This window comes from Dermochelys coriacea, chromosome 1 (genome assembly GCF_009764565.3).
Source record: "Dermochelys coriacea isolate rDerCor1 chromosome 1, rDerCor1.pri.v4, whole genome shotgun sequence".
Classification (NCBI taxonomy): Eukaryota; Metazoa; Chordata; order Testudines; family Dermochelyidae; genus Dermochelys; species Dermochelys coriacea.
In genome coordinates this window covers 199,530,778-199,555,748 of record NC_050068.2, presented here as the reverse complement: position 1 = coordinate 199,555,748, position 24,971 = coordinate 199,530,778, and the positions used below count along the sequence as shown (strand labels likewise).

Genomic DNA, 24,971 nt, shown 5'->3' with positions numbered 1-24,971 from the left:
CAAACACGTCACCTGAGCAGCTGAAAGTCTGCACAGACTGTTTATGATTGTTTCCCTTCTCCAAACAATCAGCATTGCTGGAGTGCCAGAAGGTCTGGCTTGTGCTGTGGCTGCTTTCTCTCTCAGTTAGATCGCCCAGGCAACATCACCATTTTCAAAGCGTTTACAGTTTATTGGCCTTAAAGGACTTGTCTGTTTCCTTTACCCAAGCTGCCATCAAAACGATATTATAATCCATGGAAGCTTTAACTGGCACCTCTGAGATGATGAGCCATGCAGTTACAGAGTCAGAAAAGCAACTTCAGAATTGGAAACCCACATTTACCGCTCTCAATACCTTCCAGTTGAATGTGATCATTTTAAGGCAAAAGTGAAGTTTTCTTGCTGACATATACCCCAGTGAATACCGCCCGACGAATTCAGTCTCCGTGGCTCTCAGTCAGCCACCTTGCAAGAGATCCTAATTCATTTAATGTTGAAAAACTACCCAACGCTATTTCAGTCCTTCCCCTTTGCAGAATGGACAGCAGCTCCCAGATCACACAGAGAATTGCATCGTGGCAGTGTCTACAGGGCCTTCAGCTGAGATTGTGGTTTGTTGTGTTAGGCACTGTGCATACACATGATAAGACATGGTTCCTGCGCCAAAGAATTTATAGTCTAATTAGACAACAGAGGGGAAGGAGAGGTGAAGTGATTTGCCTATGGCCACCCAGCAGAACTGGGAATACAACCCAGGACTCCTGAGGCCCAGTCCAGTGTCTCATCCATGCTGCCCCCATAAATGGCTCACTGCCTTTGCAGCAGCTCCAAGCGCCTTGTAGCTCTTGAATCCTTAGCAGCATTCTTCTCTTGGAGCTCTACTAAAATCATGCGCTAGGCTAGAGTCTCTCCCTTCGCTTTTCAACACAGCCTGCTTGCTAGGTGGGGATGCCCATAATTCCCAACTCCAAAAGTATGAAAATCTTCCTCTCCGTTAAACAAACAATTAACTCACATGTGCTGCAAACATGCCACATGAAGCCATCACCACCTGTAATATCAAATTCCCCTTAGCGAAACCACATTCTTTATGCAACTACAAACAGCACCTGAAGCAACACGGTCACCCGTGGGCCACTGCTTATCCTGAGAGATCAGGGGTATAAGGTCAAAGTTCATGTGCCTTCATAGAATATAAGACCCCAGCTTTTGGTCACAGTTCCATTGGAGGAAGCGCTGCATGATAATGAGGAAAGACCAGGTTAAAGAGCAACTTCTCATCTCACTGGCCACACGGTTGTATAATAAATCTGCAATTTACAAGCAAGATAAGGCATCATTAGCAATACAGCCGCTATTGGGGAGGGGGAAAGGGTACAGAGGATTGAGCTGTAGAGTGTGAGTCAAGAACATAAGAATGGCCCTACTGGGTCAGACCAAAGATCCATCTAGCCCAGTATCCTGTCTTCTGACAGTGGCCAATACCAGGTGCCCCAGAGGGAATGAATAGGTAATCATCAAATGATCCATCCCCTGTCACCCATTCCCAGCTTCTGGCAAACAGAGGCTAGGGACACCATCCCTGCCCATCCTGGCTAATAGCTATTGATGGACTTCTCCTCTATGAATGTATCTAGTTCTTTTTTGAATCCTGTTATAGTCTTGGCCTTCACAACATCCTCTGGCAAGGAGTTCCACAGGTTGATTGTGTGTTGTATGAAAAAATACTTCCTTTTCTTTGTTTTAAACCTGCTGCCTATTAATTTTATTTGGTGATCCCTAGTTCTTGTGTTATGAAAAGGAGTAAATAACACTTCCTTATTTACTTTTCCACCCGTCCTGACTTTATAGTCCTCTATCGTATCCCCCCTTAATCATCTTTTTTCCAAGCTGACGAATCACAGTTTTATTAATCTCTCCTCATACGGAAGCCATTCCATACCCCTAATCATTTTTGTTGACCTTTTCTGAACCTTTTCCAATTCCAATATATCTTTTTTGAGATGGGTCGATCACATCTGCATGCAGTATTCAAGATGTGGGCATACCATGGATTTATATAGAGGCAATATGATATTTTCTGTCTTATTATCTATCCCTTTCTTAATGATTCCCAACATTCTGTTCACTTTTTTGACTGCTGCTACATATTGAGTGGATGTTTTCAGAGAACTATCCACAATGACGCCAAGATCTCTTTCTTGAGTGGTAACAGCTAATTTATACCCCATCATTTTATATATATAGTTGGGATTATGCTTTCCAATGTGCATTACTTGGCATTTTTCAACATTAAATTTCATCTGTCATTTTGTTGCCCAGTCACCCAGTTTTTAAAGATCTTTTTGTAGCTCTTCACAGTCTGCCTTGGACTTAACTATCTTGAGTAGTTTTGTATCATCTGCAAATTTTGCCATGTCACTGTTTATCCCTTTTTCTAGATCTTTTATGAATATGTTAAATAGAACTGGACCCAGTACAGACTCCTGGGGGACACCACTATTTACCTGTCTCCATTCTGAAAACTGATCATTTATTCTTACCCTTTGTTTCCTACCTTTTAACCAGTTACTAATACATGAGAGGACCTTCCCTCTTATCCCATGACTGCTTACTTTGCTTAAGAGCCTTTGGTGAGGGACCTTGTCAAAGGCTTTCTGAAAATACACTATATCCCCTTGTTCACATGCTTGTTGACCCCCTCGAAGAATTCTAGTAGATTGGTGAGGCATGATTTCCCTTTACAAAAACCATATTGACTATTCCCCAACAAATTACGTTCATCTATGTGTCTGACAATTATGTTCTTTATTATAGTTTCAACCTCTTTGCCCAGTACTGAAGTCAGGCTTACCAGCCTGTAATTGCTAGGGTCATCTCTTTTAAAAATTGGCCTCACATTACCTATCCTCCAGTCATTTGGTACAGAAGCTAATTTAAATGATAGGTTACAGACCAGTAGTCCTGCAATTTCACATTTGAGTTCCTTCAGAACTCTTGACTGAATACCATCTGGTCCTGGTGACTTATTACGGTTTAGTTTATCAATTTGTTCCAAAACCTCCTCTAATGACACCTCAATCTGGGACAGTTCCTCAGATCTGTCACCTAAAAAGAATGGCTCAAGTTTGGGAATCTCCCTCACATCCTCAACTGTGAAGACCTATGCAAAGAATTCATTTAGTCTCTCCACAATGCCCTTATTGTCCTTGAGTGCTCTTTAGCACCTTGATCGTCCAGTGGCCCCACTGGTTGTTTAGCTTCCTGCTTCTGATGTACTTAAATTTTTTTTTTTGCTATTGCTTTTTGAGTTTTTGGCTAGGTCTTCTTCAAATTCTTTTTTGGCCTTCCTAATTATATTTTTACACTTCATTTGCCAGAGTTTATGCTCCTTTATATTTTCCTCACTAGGATTTAACTTCCACTTTTTAAAGGATGCCTTTTTGCCTTTCACTGCTTCTTTTACTTTGTTGTTTAGCCATGGTGGCTCTTTTTTGGTTCTCTTACTATGTTTTTTAATTTGGGGTATACATTTACATTGAGCCTCTATTATGGTGTCTTTAAAAAGTTTCCATGCAGCTTGCAGGGATTTTACTTTTGGTACTGTACCTTTTAATTTCTGTTTAACTAACCTCCTCATTTTTGTGTAGTTCCTCTTTCTGAAATTAAATGCTACAGTGTTGGGCCACTGTGGTGTTTTCCCTGCGACAGGTATGTTAAATTTAATTATCTTATGGTCACTATTACCAAGCGGTCCAGCTATATTCACCTCTTGGACCTGATCCTGTGCTCCACTTAGGACCAAATCAAGAATTGCCTCTCCTCTTGTGGGTTCCAGGACTAGCTGCTCCAAGAAGCAATCATTTAAGGTGTCAAGAAACTTTATCTCTGCATCCTGTCCTGAGGTAATATATATCCAGTCACTATGGGGATATTTGAAATCCCCCATTATTATTGAGATTTTTATTTTAATAGCCTTTCTAATCTCCCTGAAAGAAAAGGAGTACTTGTGGCACCTTAGAGACTAACAAATTTATTAGAGCATAAGCTTTCGTGAGCTACAGCTCACTTCATCGGATGCATTTGGTGGAAAAAACAGAGGAGAGATTTATATACACACACACAGAGAACATGAAACAATGGGTTTATCATACACACTGTAAGGAGAGTGATCACTTAAGATAAGCCATCACCAACAGCAGGGGGGGGGGAAGGAGGAAAACCTTTCATGGTGACAAGCAGGTAGGCTAATTCCAGCAGTTAACAAGAATATCAGAGGAACAGTGGGGGGTGGGGTGGAGGGGAGAAATACCATGGGGAAATAGTTTTACTTTGTGTAATGACTCATCCATTCCCAGTCTCTATTCAAGCCTAAGTTAATTGTATCCAGTTTGCAAATTAATTCCAATTCAGCAGTCTCTCGTTGGAGTCTGTTTTTGAAGCTTTTTTGTTGAAGTATAGCCACTCTTAGGTCTGTGATCGAGTGACCAGAGAGATTGAAGTGTTCTCCAACTGGTTTTTGAATGTTATAATTCTTGATGTCTGATTTGTGTCCATTCATTCTTTTACGTAGAGACTGTCCAGTTTGGCCAATGTACATGGCAGAGGGGCATTGCTGGCACATGATGGCATATATCACATTGGTAGATGCGCAGGTGAACGAGCCTCTGATAGTGTGGCTGATGTGATTAGGCCCTATGATGGTGTCCCCTGAATAGATATGTGGACAGAGTTGGCAACGGGCTTTGTTGCAAGGATAGGTTCCTGGGTTAGTGGTTCTGTTGTGTGGTGTGTGGTTGCTGGTGAGTATTTGCTTCAGATTGGGGGGCTGTCTGTAAGCAAGGACTGGTCTGTCTCCCAAGATCTGTGAGAGTGATGGGTCGTCCTTCAGGATAGGTTGTAGATCCTTGATGATGCGTTGGAGAGGTTTTAGTTGGGGGCTGAAGGTGATGGCTAGTGGCGTTCTGTTGTTTTCTTTGTTGGGCCTGTCCTGTAGTAGGTGACTTCTGGGTACTCTTCTGGCTCTGTCAATCTGTTTCTTCACTTCAGCAGGTGGGTATTGTAGTTGTAGGAATGCATGATAGAGATCTTGTAGGTGTTTGTCTCTGTCTGAGGGGTTGGAGCAAATGCGGTTATATCGTAGCGCTTGGCTGTAGACAATGGATCGAGTGGTATGATCTGGATGAAAGCTAGAGGCATGTAGGTAGGAATAGCGGTCAGTAGGTTTCCGATATAGGATGGTGTTTATGTGACCATCGCTTATTAGCACCGGAGTGTCCAGGAAGTGGATCTCTTGTGTGGACTGGTCCAGGCTGAGGTTGATGGTGGGATGGAAATTGTTGAAATCATGGTGGAATTCCTCAAGAGCTTCTTTTCCATGGGTCCAGATGATGAAGATGTCATCAATGTAGCGCAAGTAGAGTAGGGGCATTAGGGGACGAGAGCTGAGGAAGCGTTGTTCTAAGTCAGCCGTAAAAATGTTGGCATACTGTGGGGCCATGCGGGTACCCATCGCAGTGCCGCTGATTTGAAGGTATACATTGTCACCAAATGTGAAATAGTTATGGGTCAGGACAAAGTCACAAAGTTCTGCCACCAGGTTAGCCGTGACAGTATCGGGGATACTGTTCCTGACGGCTTGTAGTCCATCTTTGTGTGGAATGTTGGTGTAGAGGGCTTCTGCATCCATAGTGGCTAGGATGGTGTTTTTAGGAAGATCACCAATGGACTGTAGTTTCCTCAGGAAATCGGTGGTGTCTCGAAGATAGCTGGGAGTGCTGGTAACGAAGGGCCTGAGGAGGGAGTCTACATAGCCAGACAATCCTGCTGTCAGGGTGCCAATGCCTGAGATGATGGGGCGTCCAGGATTTCCAGGTTTATGGATCTTGGGTAGCAGATAGAATACCCCAGGTCGGGGATCCAGGGGTGTGTCTGTGCGGATTTGTTCTTGTGCTTTTTCAGGGAGTTTCTTGAGCAAATGCTGTAGTTTCTTTTGGTAACTCTCAGTGGGATCAGAGGGTAATGGCTTGTAGAAAGTGGTGTTGGAGAGCTGCCTAGTAGCCTCTTGTTCATACTCCGATCTATTCATGATGACGACAGCACCTCCTTTGTCAGCCTTTTTGATTATGATGTCAGAGTTGTTTCTGAGGCTGTGGATGGCACTGTGTTCTGCATGGCTGAGGTTATGGGGTAAGCGATGCTGCTTTTCCACAATTTCAGCTCGTGCACGTCGGCGGAAGCAGTCTATGTAGAAATCCAGGCTGCTGTTTCGACCTTCAGGAGGAGTCCACCCAGAATCCTTCTTTTTGTAGTGTTGGCAGGAAGGTCTCTGTGGGTTAATATGTTGGTCAGAGGTGTGTTGGAAATATTCCTTGAGTCTGAGACGTCGAAAATAGGATTCTAGGTCACCACAGAACTGTATCATGTTCGTGGAGGTGGAGGGGCAAAAGGAGAGGCCCCGAGATAGGACAGATTCTTCTGCTGGGCTAAGAGTATAGTTGGATAGATTAACAATATTGCTGTGTGGGTTACGGGAACCATTGTTGTGGCCCCTTGTGGCATATAGTAGTTTAGATAGCTTAGTGTCCTTTTTCTTTTGTAGAGAAGCAAAGTGTGTTTTGTAAATGGCTTGTCTAGTTTTTATAAAGTCCAGCCACGAGGAAGTTTGTGTGGAAGGTTGGTTCTTTATGAGAGTATCCAGTTTTGAGAGCTCATTCTTAATCTTTCCCTGTTTGCTGTAGAGGATGTTGATCAGGTGGTTCTGCACTTTCTTTGAGAGTGTGTGGCACAAGCTGTCAGCATAGTCTGTGTGGTATGTAGATTGTAATGGATTTTTTACCTTCAGTCCTTTCGGTATGATGTCCATCTGTTTGCATTTGGAGAGGAAGATGATGTCTGTCTGTATCTGTGCGAGTTTTTTCATGAAGTTGACAGATTTCCACTCTATACGGCTAAATTCAGTGCCTTGCATAATCACAGGTTTCAGAGTAGCAGCCGTGTTAGTCTGTATTCGCAAAAAGAAAAGGAGTACTTGTGGCACCTTAGAGACTAACAAATTTATTAGAGCATAAGCTTTCGTGAGCTACAGCTCACTTCATCGGATGCATTTGGTGGAAAAAACAGAGGAGAGATTTATATACACACACACACAGAGAACATGAAACAATGGGTTTATCATACACACTGTAAGGAGAGTGATCACTTAAGATAAGCCATCACCAGCAGCAGGGGCGGGAAGGAGGAAAACCTTTCATGGTGACAAGCAAGGTAGGCTAATTCCAGCAGTTAACAAGAATATCAGAGGAACAGTGGGGGGTGGGGTGGGAAGGAGAAATACCATGGGGAAATAGTTTTACTTTGTGTAATGACTCATCCATTCCCAGTCTCTATTCAAGCCTAAGTTAATTGTATCCAGTTTGCAAATTAATTCCAATTCAGCAGTCTCTCGTTGGAGTCTGTTTTTGAAGCTTTTTTGTTGAAGTATAGCCACTCTTAGGTCTGTGATCGAGTGACCAGAGAGATTGAAGTGTTCTCCAACTGGTTTTTGAAGGTTATAATTCTTGACGTCTGATTTGTGTCCATTCATTCTTTTACGTAGAGACTGTCCAGTTTGGCCAATGTACATGGAAGAGGGGCATTGCTGGCACATGATGGCATATATCACATTGGTAGATGCGCAGGTGAACGAGCCTCTGATAGTGTGGCTGATGTGATTAGGCCCTATGATGGTATCCCCTGAATAGATATGGGGACAGAGTTGGCAACGCAGCTCTCGTCCCCTAATGCCTCTACTCTACTTGCGCTACATTGATGACATCTTCATCATCTGGACCCATGGAAAAAAAGCTCTTGAGGAATTCCACCATGATTTCAACAATTTCCATCCCACCATCAACCTCAGCCTGGACCAGTCCACACAAGAGATCCACTTCCTGGACACTCCGGTGCTAATAAGCGATGGTCACATAAACACCACCCTGTATCGGAAACCTACTGACCGCTATTCCTACCTACATGCCTCTAGCTTTCATCCAGATCATACCACTCGATCCATTGTCTACAGCCAAGCGCTACGATATAACCGCATTTGCTCCAACCCCTCAGACAGAGACAAACACCTACAAGATCTCTATCATGTATTTCTACAACTACAATACCCACCTGCTGAAGTGAAGAAACAGATTGACAGAGCCAGAAGAGTACCCAGAAGTCACCTACTACAGGACAGGTCCAACAAAGAAAACAACAGAACGCCACTAGCCATCACCTTCAGCCCCCAACTAAAACCTCTCCAACGCATCATCAAGGATCTACAACCTATCCTGAAGGACGAGCCATCACTCTCACAGATCTTGGGAGACAGACCAGTCCTTGCTTACAGACAGCCCCCCAATCTGAAGCAAATACTCACCAGCAACCACACACCACACAACAGAACCACTAACCCAGGAACAGAAAAGGAGTACTTGTGGCACCTTAGAGACTAACAAATTTATTAGAGCATAAGCTTTCGTGAGCTACAGCTCACTTCATCGGATGCATTTGGTGGAAAAAATGCATCCGATGAAGTGAGCTGTAGCTCACGAAAGCTTATGCTCTAATAAATTTGTTAGTCTCTAAGGTGCCACAAGTACTCCTTTTCTTTTTGAGAATACAGACTAACACGGCTGCTACTCTGTAACCCAGGAACCTATCCTTGCAACAAAGCCCGTTGCCAACTCTGTCCCCATATCTATTCAGGGGATACCATCATAGGGCCTAATCACATCAGCCACACTATCAGAGGCTCGTTCACCTGCGCATCTACCAATGTGATATATGCCATCATGTGCCAGCAATGCCCCTCTGCCATGTACATTGGCCAAACTGGACAGTCTCTACGTAAAAGAATGAATGGACACAAATCAGACGTCAAGAATTATAACCTTCAAAAACCAGTTGGAGAACACTTCAATCTCTCTGGTCACTCGATCACAGACCTAAGAGTGGCTATACTTCAACAAAAAAGCTTCAAAAACAGACTCCAACGAGAGACTGCTGAATTGGAATTAATTTGCAAACTGGATACAATTAACTTAGGCTTGAATAGAGACTGGGAATGGATGAGTCATTACACAAAGTAAAACTATTTCCCCATGGTATTTCTCCCTCCCACCCCACCCCCCACTGTTCCTCTGATATTCTTGTTAACTGCTGGAATTAGCCTACCTTGCTTTTCACCATGAAAGGTTTTCCTCCTTTCCCCCCCCTGCTGCTGGTGATGGCTTATCTAAAGTGATCACTCTCCTTACAGTAAAAAGAAAAGGAGTACCTGTGGCACCTTAGAGACTAACAAATTTATTAGAGCATAAGCTTTCGTGAGCTACAGCTCACTTCATCGGATGCATTTGGTGGAAAAACTCTCTCCTTACAGTGGTATGATAAACCCATTGTTTCATGTTCTCTGTGTGTGTGTATATAAATCTCTCCTCTGTTTTTTCCACCAAATGCATCCGATGAAGTGAGCTGTAGCTCACGAAAGCTTATGCTCTAATAAATTTGTTAGTCTCTAAGGTGCCACAAGTACTCCTTTTCTTTTTGCGAATACAGACTAACACGGCCGCTACTCTGAAACCTTTTTAATGTTAAGCGTCAGCAATCTGGTTCCATTTTGGTTAAGCTGGAGCCCACCTTTCCTGTATAGGCTCCCCCTTTCCCAAAAGTTTCCCCAGTTCCTAATGAATCTAAACCCCACCTCCCTACACCATCATCTCATCCACGAATTGAGACCCTCCAGTTCTGCCTGTGTAACTGGCCCTGTGCGTGGAACTGGAAGCATTTCAGAGAATGCCACCATGGTGGTCCTGGACTTTAATCTCTTACCTAGCAGCTTAAAGTTGGCCACCAAGACCTCTCTCCTATCCTTCCCTATGTCATTGGTACCTACATCTACCATGACCACCGGCTTCTCCCAGCACTACACATAAGTCTATCTAGATGTCTCGAGAGATCCACAACCTTCGCACCAGGCAGGCAAATCACCATGCAGTTCTCCTGGTCATCACAAACCCAGCTATCTATGTTTCTAATGATCGAATCGCCCATTACTAATACCTGTCTCTTCCTAATAACTGGAGTTCCCTCCCCAGAGAGGTATCCTCAGTGCGAGAGGATACCACAACATCATCTGGAAGGAGGGGCCCAACTATGGGATCATTTCCCTCTGCTCCAGTTGGATTCTCCTTCCCTGAGACTTTTATCCTCCTCAACAGCACAGAGGCTGTCAGGCCGGGGGTGGGACCATTCCACTGTGTCTCAGAAAGTCTCATCTATGTACCTCTCTGTCTCCCTCAGCTCCTCCGGCTCAGCCACCCTGGTCTCCAAAGCCCGTACACGGACTCTGAGGGCCTGGAGCCCCTTGCACCACATGCACACATATGCCACCTGCCCATAGGGCAGGAAATCATACATGCTGCATTGGGTTCAATAAACTGGATAGCCCCCACTCTGTAGCTGGACTTCTGCCTGCTTTATCTTTTTACTCCTGAAGTTAGTTCCTTTGCTGATGTTTTGTGCTTATTTGACTTAAGTTTAAAGAAGTTTAAGGAATGGGAAGTGTATCTAGCCCCCCTTTCCACTCCCCCTCTATAAACTTCCTTGCAAAACTCCCCTGTTAGCCGCTTCTGTTCGCTAGCTCCTTTGGTCACTTAGGAGCAGGCTTTTTAAACAGATTTTTAAAGGACCCTCGCTTATATTCCCTGCTTATATTAACTGACCCTGCCATTAACTCTCTGTGAGAGTTTAGGGGAGTCATTTAAATTCCCTTGGCCTAATTGCCAAAGATGCTGAGCATTTGCAGCTCCCGTTGACTTTGCTGGGTTTGTAGGTGCTCAGGGTACTTCTGAAAATCAGGCCACCGCTGCCACAGTTTCCTCATCTGTAAAATAGACATAATTCTACTGACCCACCTTAGTCAATTGCTCCGAGATCATGGATGAGACATGCTCATAATTATTGTTTATTATTACAGACCTCTTCCTGGGTTGAATAAAATAATGTTTCCCATACTATTAACCTCTTCTGCATTTATTCTTCCCCAGGGAGAACAAAACCCTACTTTCAAGCTAAAATAAAGATCCTGTTTCAGGTGCAGTGTCTTTAAACACGCCTTTTATGCAACACACATCCTGGCCCACCCTACGACTTGTAGAATTGAAATCACGATACACCAAAACCAAACAAACAAAACTCTAGGAAAAATCTAGGTGCCAACATGAAGGACAAAGAGAAAAAAACATTACTAAATATATATTCATGTAGTCCCGCCAGACTCCACATACACACAGACTGACGCCTACTTTTCTTCTGTGCATTTCTACATTCGAACCCAGTCCCCGAGATGGATTCTGATCCCCATCAGCTGAACAAGCACATCCAGGACAGTGGAACTTTCCAGTTTCACCCCCCGGGAGGGGGGTGCTCTACTCTGCTAATGTGCCTCAACGCTGACCGAAAAGGAGATGATAGTTCACATTTTGCTCCTGAGACTGCTGCCGACAAGCAGTGATGCAGACACCTGGACTGAGACCACCGAGTTATTCCACATAGGCCATTGTACAACATTTAAATGGTAATAACTTACATTCACGACCAGCCTGGCCTGAACTTGAAGTAGCAACCTCCAGTAGGGGTGAAAGGCTCCATATCCATTACCAATCACATAAGCCAACCAGCTCAGTTTGAGAGATTTTTAACCATTTACATACATTTCATCTCTGTTTCTGGGAGAAAGACCCGGGTATTGAAAAGGACCAGTAGTAACATGCAGAGCATGATCTCTCTGTGTTTTGGCTCCCAAACTCCAAAAAGGGGTGAAAGACAAAGGGAGGATGATAGCACATCACCCAGCAATAGGATTAATTATTTGCATCTCTCTCTAAAGGATAGCATGCAATCAGGCTGACCTTGAGACATATGGGCTTATGGGAAGAGTTACATAAACGAACACAGCTAACATCAAAGAAAATGGAATTAGACAGAAAGACCTAAGTGAACTTGAACTATGCTATCCTAGCCCTATTCATAACATTCCTCTCCACAACAAAAGAGGCTCAGGAGCATCTGTATTCATAATAAAGCAAAACTCAAAGGCTTCAGTCTACATCCCATTAGTTTTGGTAGACTTATGGGGTTGATGGTAGGGGCTTGATTCTCATTTACACCATTCCCATATTCGGGGTAGGAAGTGTGGAGGGGGGAAGGGCAAAGATAGCTTTAGATGACCTTTGCATTCCCCACATTCTGATATGGTGCAAGGACCTGCCTAGCCCACAGCGTAAGTTAGAGCAGCCTCAGGGATGCTCTATCTTTCACTCACCTTCCCATGGCCCATTATGGACTCTGGGTGTAGAGAATGGTCATTGTGTAGTGTGTTGTGGCCATGCCTCTGACGTGCCCATTCCATCTCCCATACTGGAGCCTGAGAATAGGGATAGTATTGAGCTCTTATTCCAGCTCTACACCAGCTGGAGAGACCTCCTGCACAGGGGATATTCTCAGGGAGCGATTTACATCTACTCAAGGGCTCCTTTACACTGCTAGAGTGACTTACTGTAAGAGAAAATCATACCCTAGATAAGATAGAACATAAATATTCAAAGTCAAGTTGATTTGTCCATGCTGCAAAGTGTCTGACATTGCTTAAAATAATACATATTTAATGCTTCTGATTTTTGGTTTTAACCAATAAATACTGATAAAACACCCCTGACACAAAATGGGAAAAAATAAAAAATGGGTATTTATCCAGTAAACACCAAACCACCCCCCTGAAATTATGGTATCTAAGAGCTTATCTACACAGAGCAGGAATGCGGACTATGAGGGTGTGATTTTGAAAGCGCACTAACGTGTTGCACATTAATTGCTCCGAGTAAACCTCGCTGGTGTGTACTAAAGGTTCTCTTGTGTGCTTTAATGTAGTTCTGTTGGAAGCTTTCAGAGAGAGTACTTATTACAGCATGTACTACTGTAACAAGTAACACATGGATAGGGTAGGAGGTGGAATGGGCATGTCAGGGCCAAGGCCAGAGCGTGCTACATGTGACTATTCTCTACTGCCAGGGTCCATAATGGGCCAGGAGAAGCTCAGTGCAAGACAGAGCATTGGTGCAAGATACATTAGAATTGGAAAAGGCACAGAGAAGGGCAACAAAAATGATCAGGGATATGGAGGATAGGACATGGGATGGATAACTCGATAATTCACGATACACCATTCTCTTTTGGAAGACAGGATACTAGGCTAGACGCACCATTGGTCTGACTCAGTATGGCCGTTCTTATGGTCTTATGTGATATACATTGCTTATTACAGTATATACAAAGAGAAAGCCCTAAAAATCCCCAATTTTTGGACAGCTACATAAAACTCAAAAATTGCTAAAAATTCCCCACCAATGCTATTAATAAACCCTGAAAAACAGAAACCCTAGATATATATTTTAAGAGCATGAAGGCAAATGTCCCCAAAGCAGAAATAATACAGTGTCTGTTATCAATCACAATAATACTCCAACTGAGGTTTCCACTTGGGAACGACTGAAAAGAAATTTTGCCTTGTATGCCGTACTCATATTTGGGATGGATCAGTGTTCATGTCACACTCCGTGTCAGTACCCGGCCCAAACTGGGGAAGTTAATGATTCAACCAGTGGACCAAATTCAGCGATGAATTCTAGTCATGTGTCACATGAGTAGGTTTGCCAACTTTCTAATTGTACAAAAACAAACACCCAGACCTCACCCGCCTCGTCCCTTCTCTGAAGCCTCAACCCCAGCTGGGTGAAAGTGAGTGAGGGAGAGAGAGCAACGTTGGGAGGTGGAACGGGGCAGGGGTTGGGAACTGGGAGGGGGGGTAAGGGCTCTGGCTGGGGATGCAGGCTCTAGGAGGCAGCCAGGTATGAGGGGTTTGGGGTTCAGGAGGGGCCTCCGAGCTGGGGCAGGGGGTTGGGATTTGAGGGGGTTGTGGGCTCCAGAAGGAAGTTTGGGTGCGGGGGGAACTCTGGGCTGGGGCAGGGCTTCAGGAGAGGGTTCGGGGTGTGGGATCCCGGCAGCGCTTACTGGCGGCTCCCAGGAAGCAACTGCCCGGTCCCTGCGGCTGCTAGGTGCATCAGTGAGGCTCCGCGCACTGTGGGTGCCCTCGCACCTGCAGGTGCCACCACCCTGCAGCTCCCATTGGTCGCGGTTCCCAACCAATGGGAGCTGCTTAGCTGATACTCAGGGCGTGGGCAGCATGAAGAGCCTCCCATGCCGCCCATGAGCCTAAGGGCCGCAGGGACCTGGTGGCCCTTCTGGGAGCCACGCAGACCTAGGGCAGGCAAGGAGTCTGCCTTAGCCCCGGACCCCTACTGTACCACCTACCAGACTTTTAACGGTCTGGTCAGCAGTGCCGACCGGAGCCACAAGGGTCACTTTTCAACCGGGCGTTCTGGTCGAAAACCAGATGCCGAGCAACCCTACACTTGAGGCACATTGTGCATACGCTAAGACGATGACTCTGGGCCTGATCCAGATCTCTTCAGGGACTTCAGTGGGAGTTGAATTGAGGCCTATTGCCCAAATCCTCTCATCCACAGAGGACATCTCCAACTCCTTCCTTCTATCAGAAAACCCATCTCATCAGTCATCCATTCCCCTGGCTGTGTTATTTCTCCCTTCGGACAGGTGTTCTGTTCGGTTGTCTGCAGCAGCTGACTGTATCAGTGATGAAATGTTGTTGTATGTGGATCATCACTTAACAACACGGCACCACAGAGACTGGGTTGATCGCCAGCCCCCTGGCTGGAACGCTGACAGCGATGCTGTTACACAGACCTGATCACACACTTCTCAGATAAGACCAGGCAGTGTTGCACTCACGCTGCAATCACTAATTTGTTTGATGATGGTGTATGGTTAGGGATAGGTGGCAGAAGAATGCCTGTGGGATAAAAAGGAATCCGCTCCTGATACCTTTAAGGTCTTAAACATCTGCATCAGAATTCTAACCTGATTCTTATTTTCATTTGCCCGGGAATAATATTTTGCCAACTGTGATGTTGCACTGGATGGTCTTTTCCTTTCATTTTCAAGAAAATGACCCGTAATTAAGTCACATCTGCTATGTACCGAGAAAACAAACAGCTCAATAGTATGGTAAACAAAGAAATGTAAAATGCATTTAATCATACAGCCATTGGTGATAATTTCAGAGAATTTTTAATCACAAAAACAGTTCTGGAATAAAGCAGCCTAAGATAATACGTAAACATGATCTTTTTGAAAAATCAGATACATTTGCCTTAAAATATTCTTCCAGTTTCTGATAATTCCCATAGTTACTGGTTAGGGCCCTGATTCACCAAAACACTTAAGCATGTGCTTAATTTTAAAATGTAAGTAATCCCAATAGTACTATCCCTATTCAGCAGAACATTCAAGGATATGCTTAAATCTCTTTGACTTTAATTGGGTTCAAGCGTATAGTTGAGTGCTTTACTGAATAGGGAGGGGGCTATTTGTGTGTGTAAGAATGTCCTTAAGGACTTTGCTGAATTTGCTGGGGCCTAGATCAGGGAACTGGGAGTTAGAACTCCTGGGGTGAAGTCCTGCTTCTATTAAAGTCAAGGGTAGTTTTGCAATTGACTTTGATGGGGACAGAATTTCCTCCTGAAACCTGATTCATCACTATTTTACTTCAGATTCACATTGATATAACTCTGTTTACACATTCATAAAGCCAGTGATGAATCCAGCCTCTTGTCTCCATTCCCAACCTTCACCAGAGTCTTGATGGATGATCTTGGGCAAGCTGCCTACCCTCTCTGTGCCTCTGTTTAGTCATCTGTAAAATGGGAATAATACTACTTGCCTACTTCCCAGGAGGATTGCTTGTAACTATAATTCAATTAATGTTTGCAGAAACACTTTGAGATCCTTGGATAAATTACACTGTACACATTTAATCCAGATCATTCTCTCTTAAAGCCTGAATACAAACCGGGAGGAAAGAGAAGAAAGAGGAACACAATAGCTGTTATATTCATACATATAAGTCATAAATGGAGACATGGTTGTATTTATTTGACTTGGCAATATTTAGGACACTTTGCAGTAGTAAACCAAACAAACTGATATGAGGAAAGTGAAAATGCTTGCAACAGAAACAGAAGAAATAGACAGGCATTACATTCTTGTTCAGATTGCCTTTCTCCCAGAGTTGCTGCTATGTTTAAAGAAAAGGAGTACTTGTGGCACCTTAGAGACTAACAAATTTATTAGAGCATAAGCTTTCGTGAGCTACAGCTCACTTCATCGGATGCACGAAAGCTTATGCTCTAATAAATTTGTTAGTCTCTAAGGTGCCACAAGTACTCCTTTTCTTTTTGCGAATACAGACTAACACGGCTGCTACTCTGAAACCTGTGCTATGTTTAATAATCAGACCTACACTACACAAGCTAAATTCTTTGTAATTACCTAAAGGATTCCAAGAACAAACTGCATGCAAGAGAAACAAAACCATGTTATGTGTAGGACTCTGCATTATTATGTTGTCAAAGAATAAGAACTTTCAAAGAGTAAACACTTTCAAAAAATAGAGGTGAAGATTCTGGCACTTGATCTGCACTCAGTCAATTCTATTTCATTCCTCATTTCTTCCAAAATGTAAATTGTGTTTTCTTTTCCCTTGACATAAAGTATGACAGTAGAACAGCCAGGACACTATGGAGAAGATATGGACATGATGATGTACACTTATGATCATTACATCCGGGGAGCAACTACTACTTTCTCTGCTGTGGAAAGGTTTGCTTTTCGCTTTGTGTTGTTATTGGAAGTGGGAGAAAAAGTGGGTATTTTCCCCGCTCCTCCCCATTCGGAATATAGGATTGCCATACTGGATCAAACAATGGTCCATCAAATGCACTATCCCTCATCTGGGGAAGTCCATCATGCACCTGGCTAATTGTTATGGGCTGTACATGGGGGAGGGGAGGAATACCTCCCTGTCCTCAGTGGTGATCATCTTAGATGAGATTTGATTAGTAGGCATAGCTACAAGCATTATTAGCAGTGGGCCTCAGCCAAGAAGTTCACATGTAGATCTGCGCTCTCCCCAGATTTACTGGTGTTTGGATCTAGAGTTTTGGCTCTGGCCTAGCTCTGGATACTGTTGTTTATAAAATTATCCAGATCTTTAAAATTCCAGCTTGACTATCCCATACCCCTGGAAGGACAGAGATGCTCATTTCAGCCCACCTTTCATGAAGGCAACTGGGGAGCCAGCAGGTGTGTAGAGCGCTTGGTGGTTCCCTCAGACTACACAGGCCTGCCAAATGCTGCGCGCTGTGTGCAGAGACACATCTACTGCTCCTTCTGCTCGCTTGCATGCTCAGTGGGTGCGTGCCACGCTGCGTCAGCTACAGGTGAGCCACATCAGCTGTATGCTGCTTCCTGACAAATTAGAAGCCAGGCTTTTACGGTCCCAGAAAATGCCCTCAATCCCCTGTTACACTGGCGTCAATTGCCATAGCCACAGAGGCCCTGCAGTCTGCATTTTGCCATTTTTAGCTTGATTAAGGTAGACAGTTGCTAGGTGCTATCAGTGGGGGTACAAGGAGAAGAGGACTGGGACTCTTCTTCCACTCCCAACCCCGCAACCCTGCCCTAACAGTAGATATATCCCCCCTGAAGCCTCACAGCAGTGCTAATATCACACTGCCCCCCACTCCCCCGCTTTTATATATGGTGATTGTATGATTATTTTCTCTGACCCATTGGGTAGAGCTAGTGCTGGTGGCTGGCTGGAACTCCTTTAAGCAGTGTACCAACAGGAACAGATCATTGGTCTGACCCTGTAAGGTAATTTCCATATTCATATAGACATGACTTCAGATTATTCCCCATGCCTGAAACCAATTTTTATAATTTACAGTCATGTAAAAGTGACTAAAATGCCTGTGTTTGTAGACATTCAGGTAACTTGCATTAATAATTGAGGGTATTTCAATGACATGTTTTTCAATATGCAAAGAGCAATACTATACGTTCAGTCTAAAATTGTTTTCTTTCATCTAAAATAAAAGTAACAGAAAGGAACAAAAATAAAGTTTTCATAAGAGAAGATAGACAGTATGTGCATCTCCGTTGTTCAAGGTGATGCATAAATACACAAGTTATGCACGCAGGGAGAGTTCTTAGTAATTGCAGAATATAGAAAGCAAAGGCACATCATCATAGCTACATACACAATCATAATGTGACTGAATAGCGCCATCCCTTCAATAACTCAAACATGGATTGGGCCAAACACTGGTGAATATTCTGTACTGTAGATCAAGCTGGTTCATTAGTGTCAGAACCCATTCACAAACAGCTTGATGAATCAGAAGCTGGGTTTCAGGCAGAAGGACACACGGAAAAGGGAAACCCTATTAATCTACTGGGGAATTGGAAGGGGGATCTGCAAAAGCGGACTGTAGAACCCATGGTGCTTCATAAGACCCAATATGGAGTGGTTTAAAATAGAGAATTTTACCTATAATGGGCCTGATTCTTCCACCCCTTTGACACAATGTAAATGCAGAATAACTTCACTGAAATCAGCAGTGACACTGATATAAAACATGGCATAAGTGAGCAGCTTGAAGCATGCTGCAAGTCAGGCACAGAGAATTAAGGTTAATGAAATATAACACTGATTCCTTTCCAGAGAATGAGTTAATTACTTTGTATCAATCATGCCAGACCCTTATTTACCATTAGCATTGGTTACCACTTTATGAGCAGGGCTATGTGTACAATGAGATTATACAGGTATGCAAATGGATATCATTGGTCTGTTTTTGAAGTTGCTGCATTATTGTGCTCTAAAATCTCCACCTTAAACTAAATTATCTCTCTAGCCATCATGGTTGCAGAGATAACCTTCAAAATGTGAACCTAATGTAGAAGAATGCAGTGCCCAATTTGTAGACAGTCTGAAAAAACAGGCCTGAGAAGTGTGAACAGCTCCCATTAATCCAATGGGGGTGTTGACTCAATTATAATGAGGTCAATTTACAGGCAACACTGTTAACTATTTCACTGCTGGATATTTTAGCCGCGACACCAAATCAATTTGCTAACCCACCATTATGGCCTGGGATACCATTGTAGATACTGGGTGGTGTAGATACTGGATAGTTGGGGTGTACTGAGGCAGCCAGTTGATGCCAAGAGTGGCTGGAGAGAGGCGAATTAGGAGTTCACCCAAATTTATAGCGGAAGGGAAAGAAGAGATGCCTTGGCCACAGTGACCGTCCCAGCTCCCTGGCAGCATACCAGGGACTCCCCCTGGCCAAGGTTGTCAGTACGATGCCATGGGAGTCGTGGCTTTGCAGAAATGATAATAAATTCCCAGGCTTTTACAGTCCCAGAAATGATAGTTTCTGACAAAATTGCCTGGGGCTGATGATTGCTTACTGGCAACCTTGTAGCACAAATTATTCCTACCAGAGGCAGGAGTAACCAACGCAAGAGACAGGCAGTTGGATCAGAGGTGCCTCGCTCCCTTGCGGTAGAGAAGAGACCAGACTCCCAGGTCATAGCTACACTAGGTTTTTCCCCTTAGCATTTCCCACTGCACTATCCCCATTGATAGTAGCAGTGGGAGCACTAGTGTAGACAAGGCGCTGGCTGCTGGTTTGAACACCTTTGAGCAGGGTTCGATAACATGGTGCTTACAATGCCAGCTATACCCAGGAGCCCCCTCTCCCACCATCCCTATCACTGGTGGAGCTGAACCTATGATAGCTGCAGTGGGGGATTTTAGAGAAAAAAAGGCTAATGCAACCCAGTCTGGGAATCTTTAGGGAGGCTGCTGGACACTGACAGACCTCGCTGTTTTTTCCAGCTCTCTAGTTTCCAGAATGACTAACCCAGACTGTTCTGCCAAGTGCCACCAGTCCAGGTCTCCCTAAAGCCTGGTTTGGAATCTGCAGTCACGGAGTGGGCCGTGATTCTACAGTAGAGTGTACATGTCAAAATGCACCGAGCATGCCCTCCTCTGCAACCCTTTGCCACTCCAGACCCTGTGGGAACCCAGCAGGTTTTGGCAGTGCAAGTGGTGGGACAAAAACGTCATTCCCAGCCACAGCTTTTCTGGAGTACGCCTTACACGAAGTTCAATAATTTGGTATACAGAGATTTTTGTCATCTGTTCTTCTATGTCTTTGCTTGAGTGAACTGAATAGTGAGAAATCTCTTAACTGCTATGAGAATCATCATTAAAGCCACATTGGCATTCAGCTACCTGTGTGGTAAGTGCAATAGAAATGCCTAGGGAGACCCTGACTACTAGGGTGACCAGACAGCAAGTGTGAAAAATCGGGACCGGGAGTGTGTGTGTGGGGGGGGGGGTAATAGGCATCTATATAAGACAAAGCCCAAATATTGGGACCATCTCTATAAAATAGGGACATCTGGTCACCCTACTGACTACCCAGATAGATTAGCTAAACTATCAGGTGTTTTAGGCTCTCAGTTAGGTTTCGTATAACAACAATAAATCAAATCTATTGGGATTAGAAATAGTGTAAATTTTTAATTTAATTGGAAACAAGTATTCGGGTTTCCTCAGATAACAACAGAACTAGGTACATGAGAACCAGAGTGAAAGTAACCGGCAAAGCTTTGCTTCCTAAATAAGGGTATGTCTACACTGCAAAAATAGGTCAGTGTGTTCTTAACTCAGGTTAAGACACAAAAGCTCAGCTTTAACTCAGGTCAGGGGAGCCTGGGATTGAATTTGAGGGGCTGATTTGAGTTAAAAACCAAGTTGCTATGTCCTGACAGCTACTTTAACCTGAAAAGAAAAGGAGTACTTGTGGCACCTTAGAGACTAACAAATTTATTGGAGCATAAGCTTTCATGAGCTACAGCTCACTTCATCGGATGCATCCGATGCTTATTGATCAGCATGCATGTACCCACAGGTGATGATTTCTTAAATTGAATCTAAAAATAAGTTTGGCGTTATATTAGCCCTTGGTGATATATGTGTCAGCAAACAACAGTCAAAACTAGATAGCCAAGCAAAAACCAAAAAAAAAAAAAAAAGATTAAACCCCGCTGGTTAATGAGAGAGACACACTGTTCTAAATAATACTCTGTTAAAATGAGGAAAACTACCATAATAATATGTACAGTACATTAAAACTGAACTGAAAGGACTTTTACTTATAGAGAGTCCAGGGGGCAAAATTTTTCTCTCATGTCCCTCCAGTATAAGTCAAGAGTAACTCAGCTGAAGTCAATCGAGTCACATCCCAGCAAATGTGAGATCAGCATCTGTCTTCCATTCGCTATAGTGCCTCCTGTCTTTCATGAATGCACAGAGGCATGCGCCGTATGGGGTTGCCAGCAGCAGACAAAGACTGTGCATGGATCTGGGAAGGAAATCTCCCCTTTGCCTGGACTAGCTCTCACAATGTTACCAACCCAGCATTCAGACTCAAGCTCACACAATTAGCTGTATCAGAGCTTCTGGAAACCTCCAAACTTTGGAGAGCCACTCATTACTAATTTAAATCACAATTGCCATCTGCCAATATTTTACTCTATGTCTGAATTCTTTAGTTACCCAGTACCGTATGACAGCTGAAGATGACCAACCCATTTCATGTACCACAGTTTACAGAGCAACTCATCACCTGAGCACTCACTTTTGATCATAACCAGCCTGGCTTTTCTCCTCTAGTCTCTGGTTTGAAGCTTACTGGAGATAGATCATGATCAAAAATCATTATCGTCTGATGGGTAATTCAGTTGCCTTATGCTCTTACGTTTGTCAGGGGGCAGGGCAGGGCAGGGCATTATCAATCTTTTGAAATATTCAGCTTCCTTCCGAAATATAACAGCTCAGCAGGTAACACTTGGAGGAAGACTGATTGGGCTAGTGGCTGACAGACAGAGTTTGCTAGCTGGAGGCACCTTTAGTGCAAAGTTGTTCTCATTTGTATAATTTTATCCTCTGCAGTTGCCCTCACCTCATTAATGTCTATCTTTTGTCTCTCTTCCCCCGCAGGGATCGTCAGTGGAAGTTCATCATCTGCAGGATGACAGACTTTGACTGTCAATTTCAAAACCTTTAGACATATTGACTATACCAAACTTGGGGAGGTGAGGGTGGGGGGGAAAGGGGCAATTAAACTCACAAAGAGAACATCAAGCAGCATCAGCTGGCTGCTGACGTTACAGTTCTTCTCCTTTGCCTGTGGAACTGATAACGGCAGTACCAGCCCACGGCACCTTTTAGTCTAGTAACATGATTGCAGCTGCAACCTTGGAGGACGCCCTTGAACATTATGTGTAGCTGCATCTCACAGCTAAAATGCTTATGATATACACACATTTTATTAGCAGTTATTTCTTTTTGTATTTAGCCACTTCGCACATGTGCAACATTATTTTGCGTATCACCTTTGTGTCAAATGCCTCCCATCCCCAAACCACTGCATACAAGGTTAAAATACAGTAGAAGCTCTCCCGTGTGCACTTCATTACTTTTTCCACACCTTCTAGTTGGCACACAAACCCCAATGGTCTTTTCCCACTTCTCAGCGTTTAAAAACTGAGACTGTGCTCTAGAAAGATTTCATATTGCCAGGATCTTGGCATTGTCCATATTGGGGATTTGCTCCAATTCCAGCCGTTGGTAAAACTGCACTAGTGCAAATCCCTTGTGTGGACTGGCAAAGTCACTATTTGCATTAGAAGAATTTAGCCCTGTTTGAAATTGGAGTAAGCTCCATCAGTGCAAATAGCAGCTTTATCTGTTTGTATTAGCAGCCTGAATCTCCTTTAGACTTAGGGTATACCTACACTTCAAGCTGGGGCTGTGATTCCCAGCTTGAGAAAACATACCTGTGCTAGCTCTGATCCACGTAACGGGCTAAAAATAGAGTGTAGCAGCGGCAGTGCAGGCCACCGGAGGGTCAGAATCCCGGATGTTCCTAATCACATCAGAGTCCATGCTGCCATGTCTTCTAGATTGGCCATGCTCGTTAGATTAAAGCTGGTGTGAGTGTATCCACACGAGCACCAGTCACAACCTCCAAGTGCAGTGCAGACATAGCCTGAGTGATGTTTGGAAATGCTCATTTTCAAGTGTATGTTCTCCCTTCCCCATGTAATTGGCAGCCCATGAGCTACCAGATTTCAAGAATGTCACTCAAAAGGACACTTGTGCAGTTGCAGTCCAGACAGATGACCTTCTGATGACTTCTGCCAGAAAGGTCAAATATGGGATTTTTCACACTCAGAGACATTTAGGGCTTGAGCCTTCACCAAATGAAATCAATGACAAAGTTCCCACCATCTTCAGTGGCACATGATCAGTCCCATAATGAAGACATGCACCAAACTCAAGATTCTAAGATCAAGAGAAACACGGACATGAATGGAGTCAATCATTCAGTTACCCCATCCCAAGCATCTCTCTTGTACTAGGTATCTACTAGCATACTATGAAATGTTATCATTAAAACACTTGTCAAATAAATGAATTAAGAACATTTTGCAATGTGGTAGCCTGGGTTATTCTTTTTTAACCTGCGTGTGCACTTAACTCACTAATCTGCAAAAACCCAATCACTCACAGGGTGCATCACTGTAATTAGTGAGGTTCTGTTCTAGCCAGTTACTAGGCCAAATAATAAGTAACAAAGGAAAAGAGAAATTTGAGAGGCACAGGAAAGGGAGAGAAAATTTTAGGTGACATTGGAAGAGATGGAGAGTTGATGAAGCAGAGTGCAACAACAGGCACTGCAGAGGAAAAGGCCATCACTAGAGTAGTGATGGAAAAGGATATGGAGTTAAATCAAACTCATAGAATTCTTGGTCCTCCACAGGAAGATCTCTCCTTGAGAGACACCTGTTCTTCTCATTTATATCAGCACTCCTTCTAGGCACCTTTGTCTGTTTAGATTATAAATTCTTTGAGGCAGTGACTGTCTCTTACTATCTCTGAATACAACACCTAGCATAATTAAGTCCTGATCTTGTGGGCCCTTCTTAAGTATTTCTGTAGTACAAATCATCATCTCAATCTCCTACAGCTGTCTATAGTTACAGGCATTTTAAATGGACATGAGCATCATAAATTTTCTGACAAAAGGTTTGCAGAACCCAGTGCAAAGTGTAAAATGAATCACTGTGCTGCATATAATACCTAGTTCTCATACAGTACTTTACATCAGTAGATCTCTGTGATGGGGTATCCATCCAACTGGAGTTGAACTGGGACTGGAGAAGTTGAAGTGGCCGGGCAGGCCAATTAATGGCTCAGGCTGCACCTGAAGGAGACAGGGAACAGGCATTAATTAGAAATGGGCTCAGCTGGGCAGGAACAGGAGAGGCCTGTATAAAGCCCAGGAGTTGTGAGCAGCAAGGGGGTTGTAAAGAAGGGATGCATAGTATAGGTGTTGGCTGCTTGTTATAGGGTCCCTGGGCTGGAACCCAATGTGGTGGGCCTGTGTTCCCTACCAGCCACTGGGAAGCGGTGCAGGGCATTGGAGTGGATAGCTGGGCTGGAAGGTCTTTGACTTGCCCAGATGGCGAGGGCTTTAGTGACCTGGCTGAAGAGCCAAGTCACAAGCAAGAAGCTGCAGCTCTGGGAGGGATGGGGGCTACAGGGAGAAAGAGATCCTATTGGGATCCAGGTAGCGATACTGCTAGAAGAGGGCAATGCCTGGCTGGAGCTAATCCTCAGAGCTGTCAGGAGGAGGTGCTATGTATGATGAGTGGATCCCATGACAATCTCAAAGCACTTGAGAAAGGATGTTGATTATTCCTATTTTACAGATAGGAAATGATTTGCTCAGGGTCACACAGCAGGCCAGTGGCATAGCCAGGAACACAGCCCAAGACTCCTGAATCATAGTTCAGTGCCCCACCCACTAGGCCATATTCTCCTTTCTTTTTAAAAA

At 44.0% G+C, this 24,971-nt stretch overlaps 1 protein-coding gene across 1 annotated transcript in view; it reads left to right on the top strand.

Annotated features, from left to right (window-relative positions):
• DPT (dermatopontin) overlaps nucleotides 1-23,558 on the top strand; it is a 35,051-nt gene extending 11,493 nt beyond the window's left edge. Inside the window, exons 3-4 of the mRNA XM_038370301.2 lie at nucleotides 16,702-16,809; nucleotides 22,070-23,558. Coding sequence (XP_038226229.1) covers nucleotides 16,702-16,809; nucleotides 22,070-22,136 — 175 coding nt within the window. The 3' untranslated portion in view covers nucleotides 22,137-23,558. The remainder of the gene's footprint in view (nucleotides 1-16,701; nucleotides 16,810-22,069) is intronic.
• The last annotated feature ends 1,413 nt before the right edge of the window (nucleotides 23,559-24,971 follow it).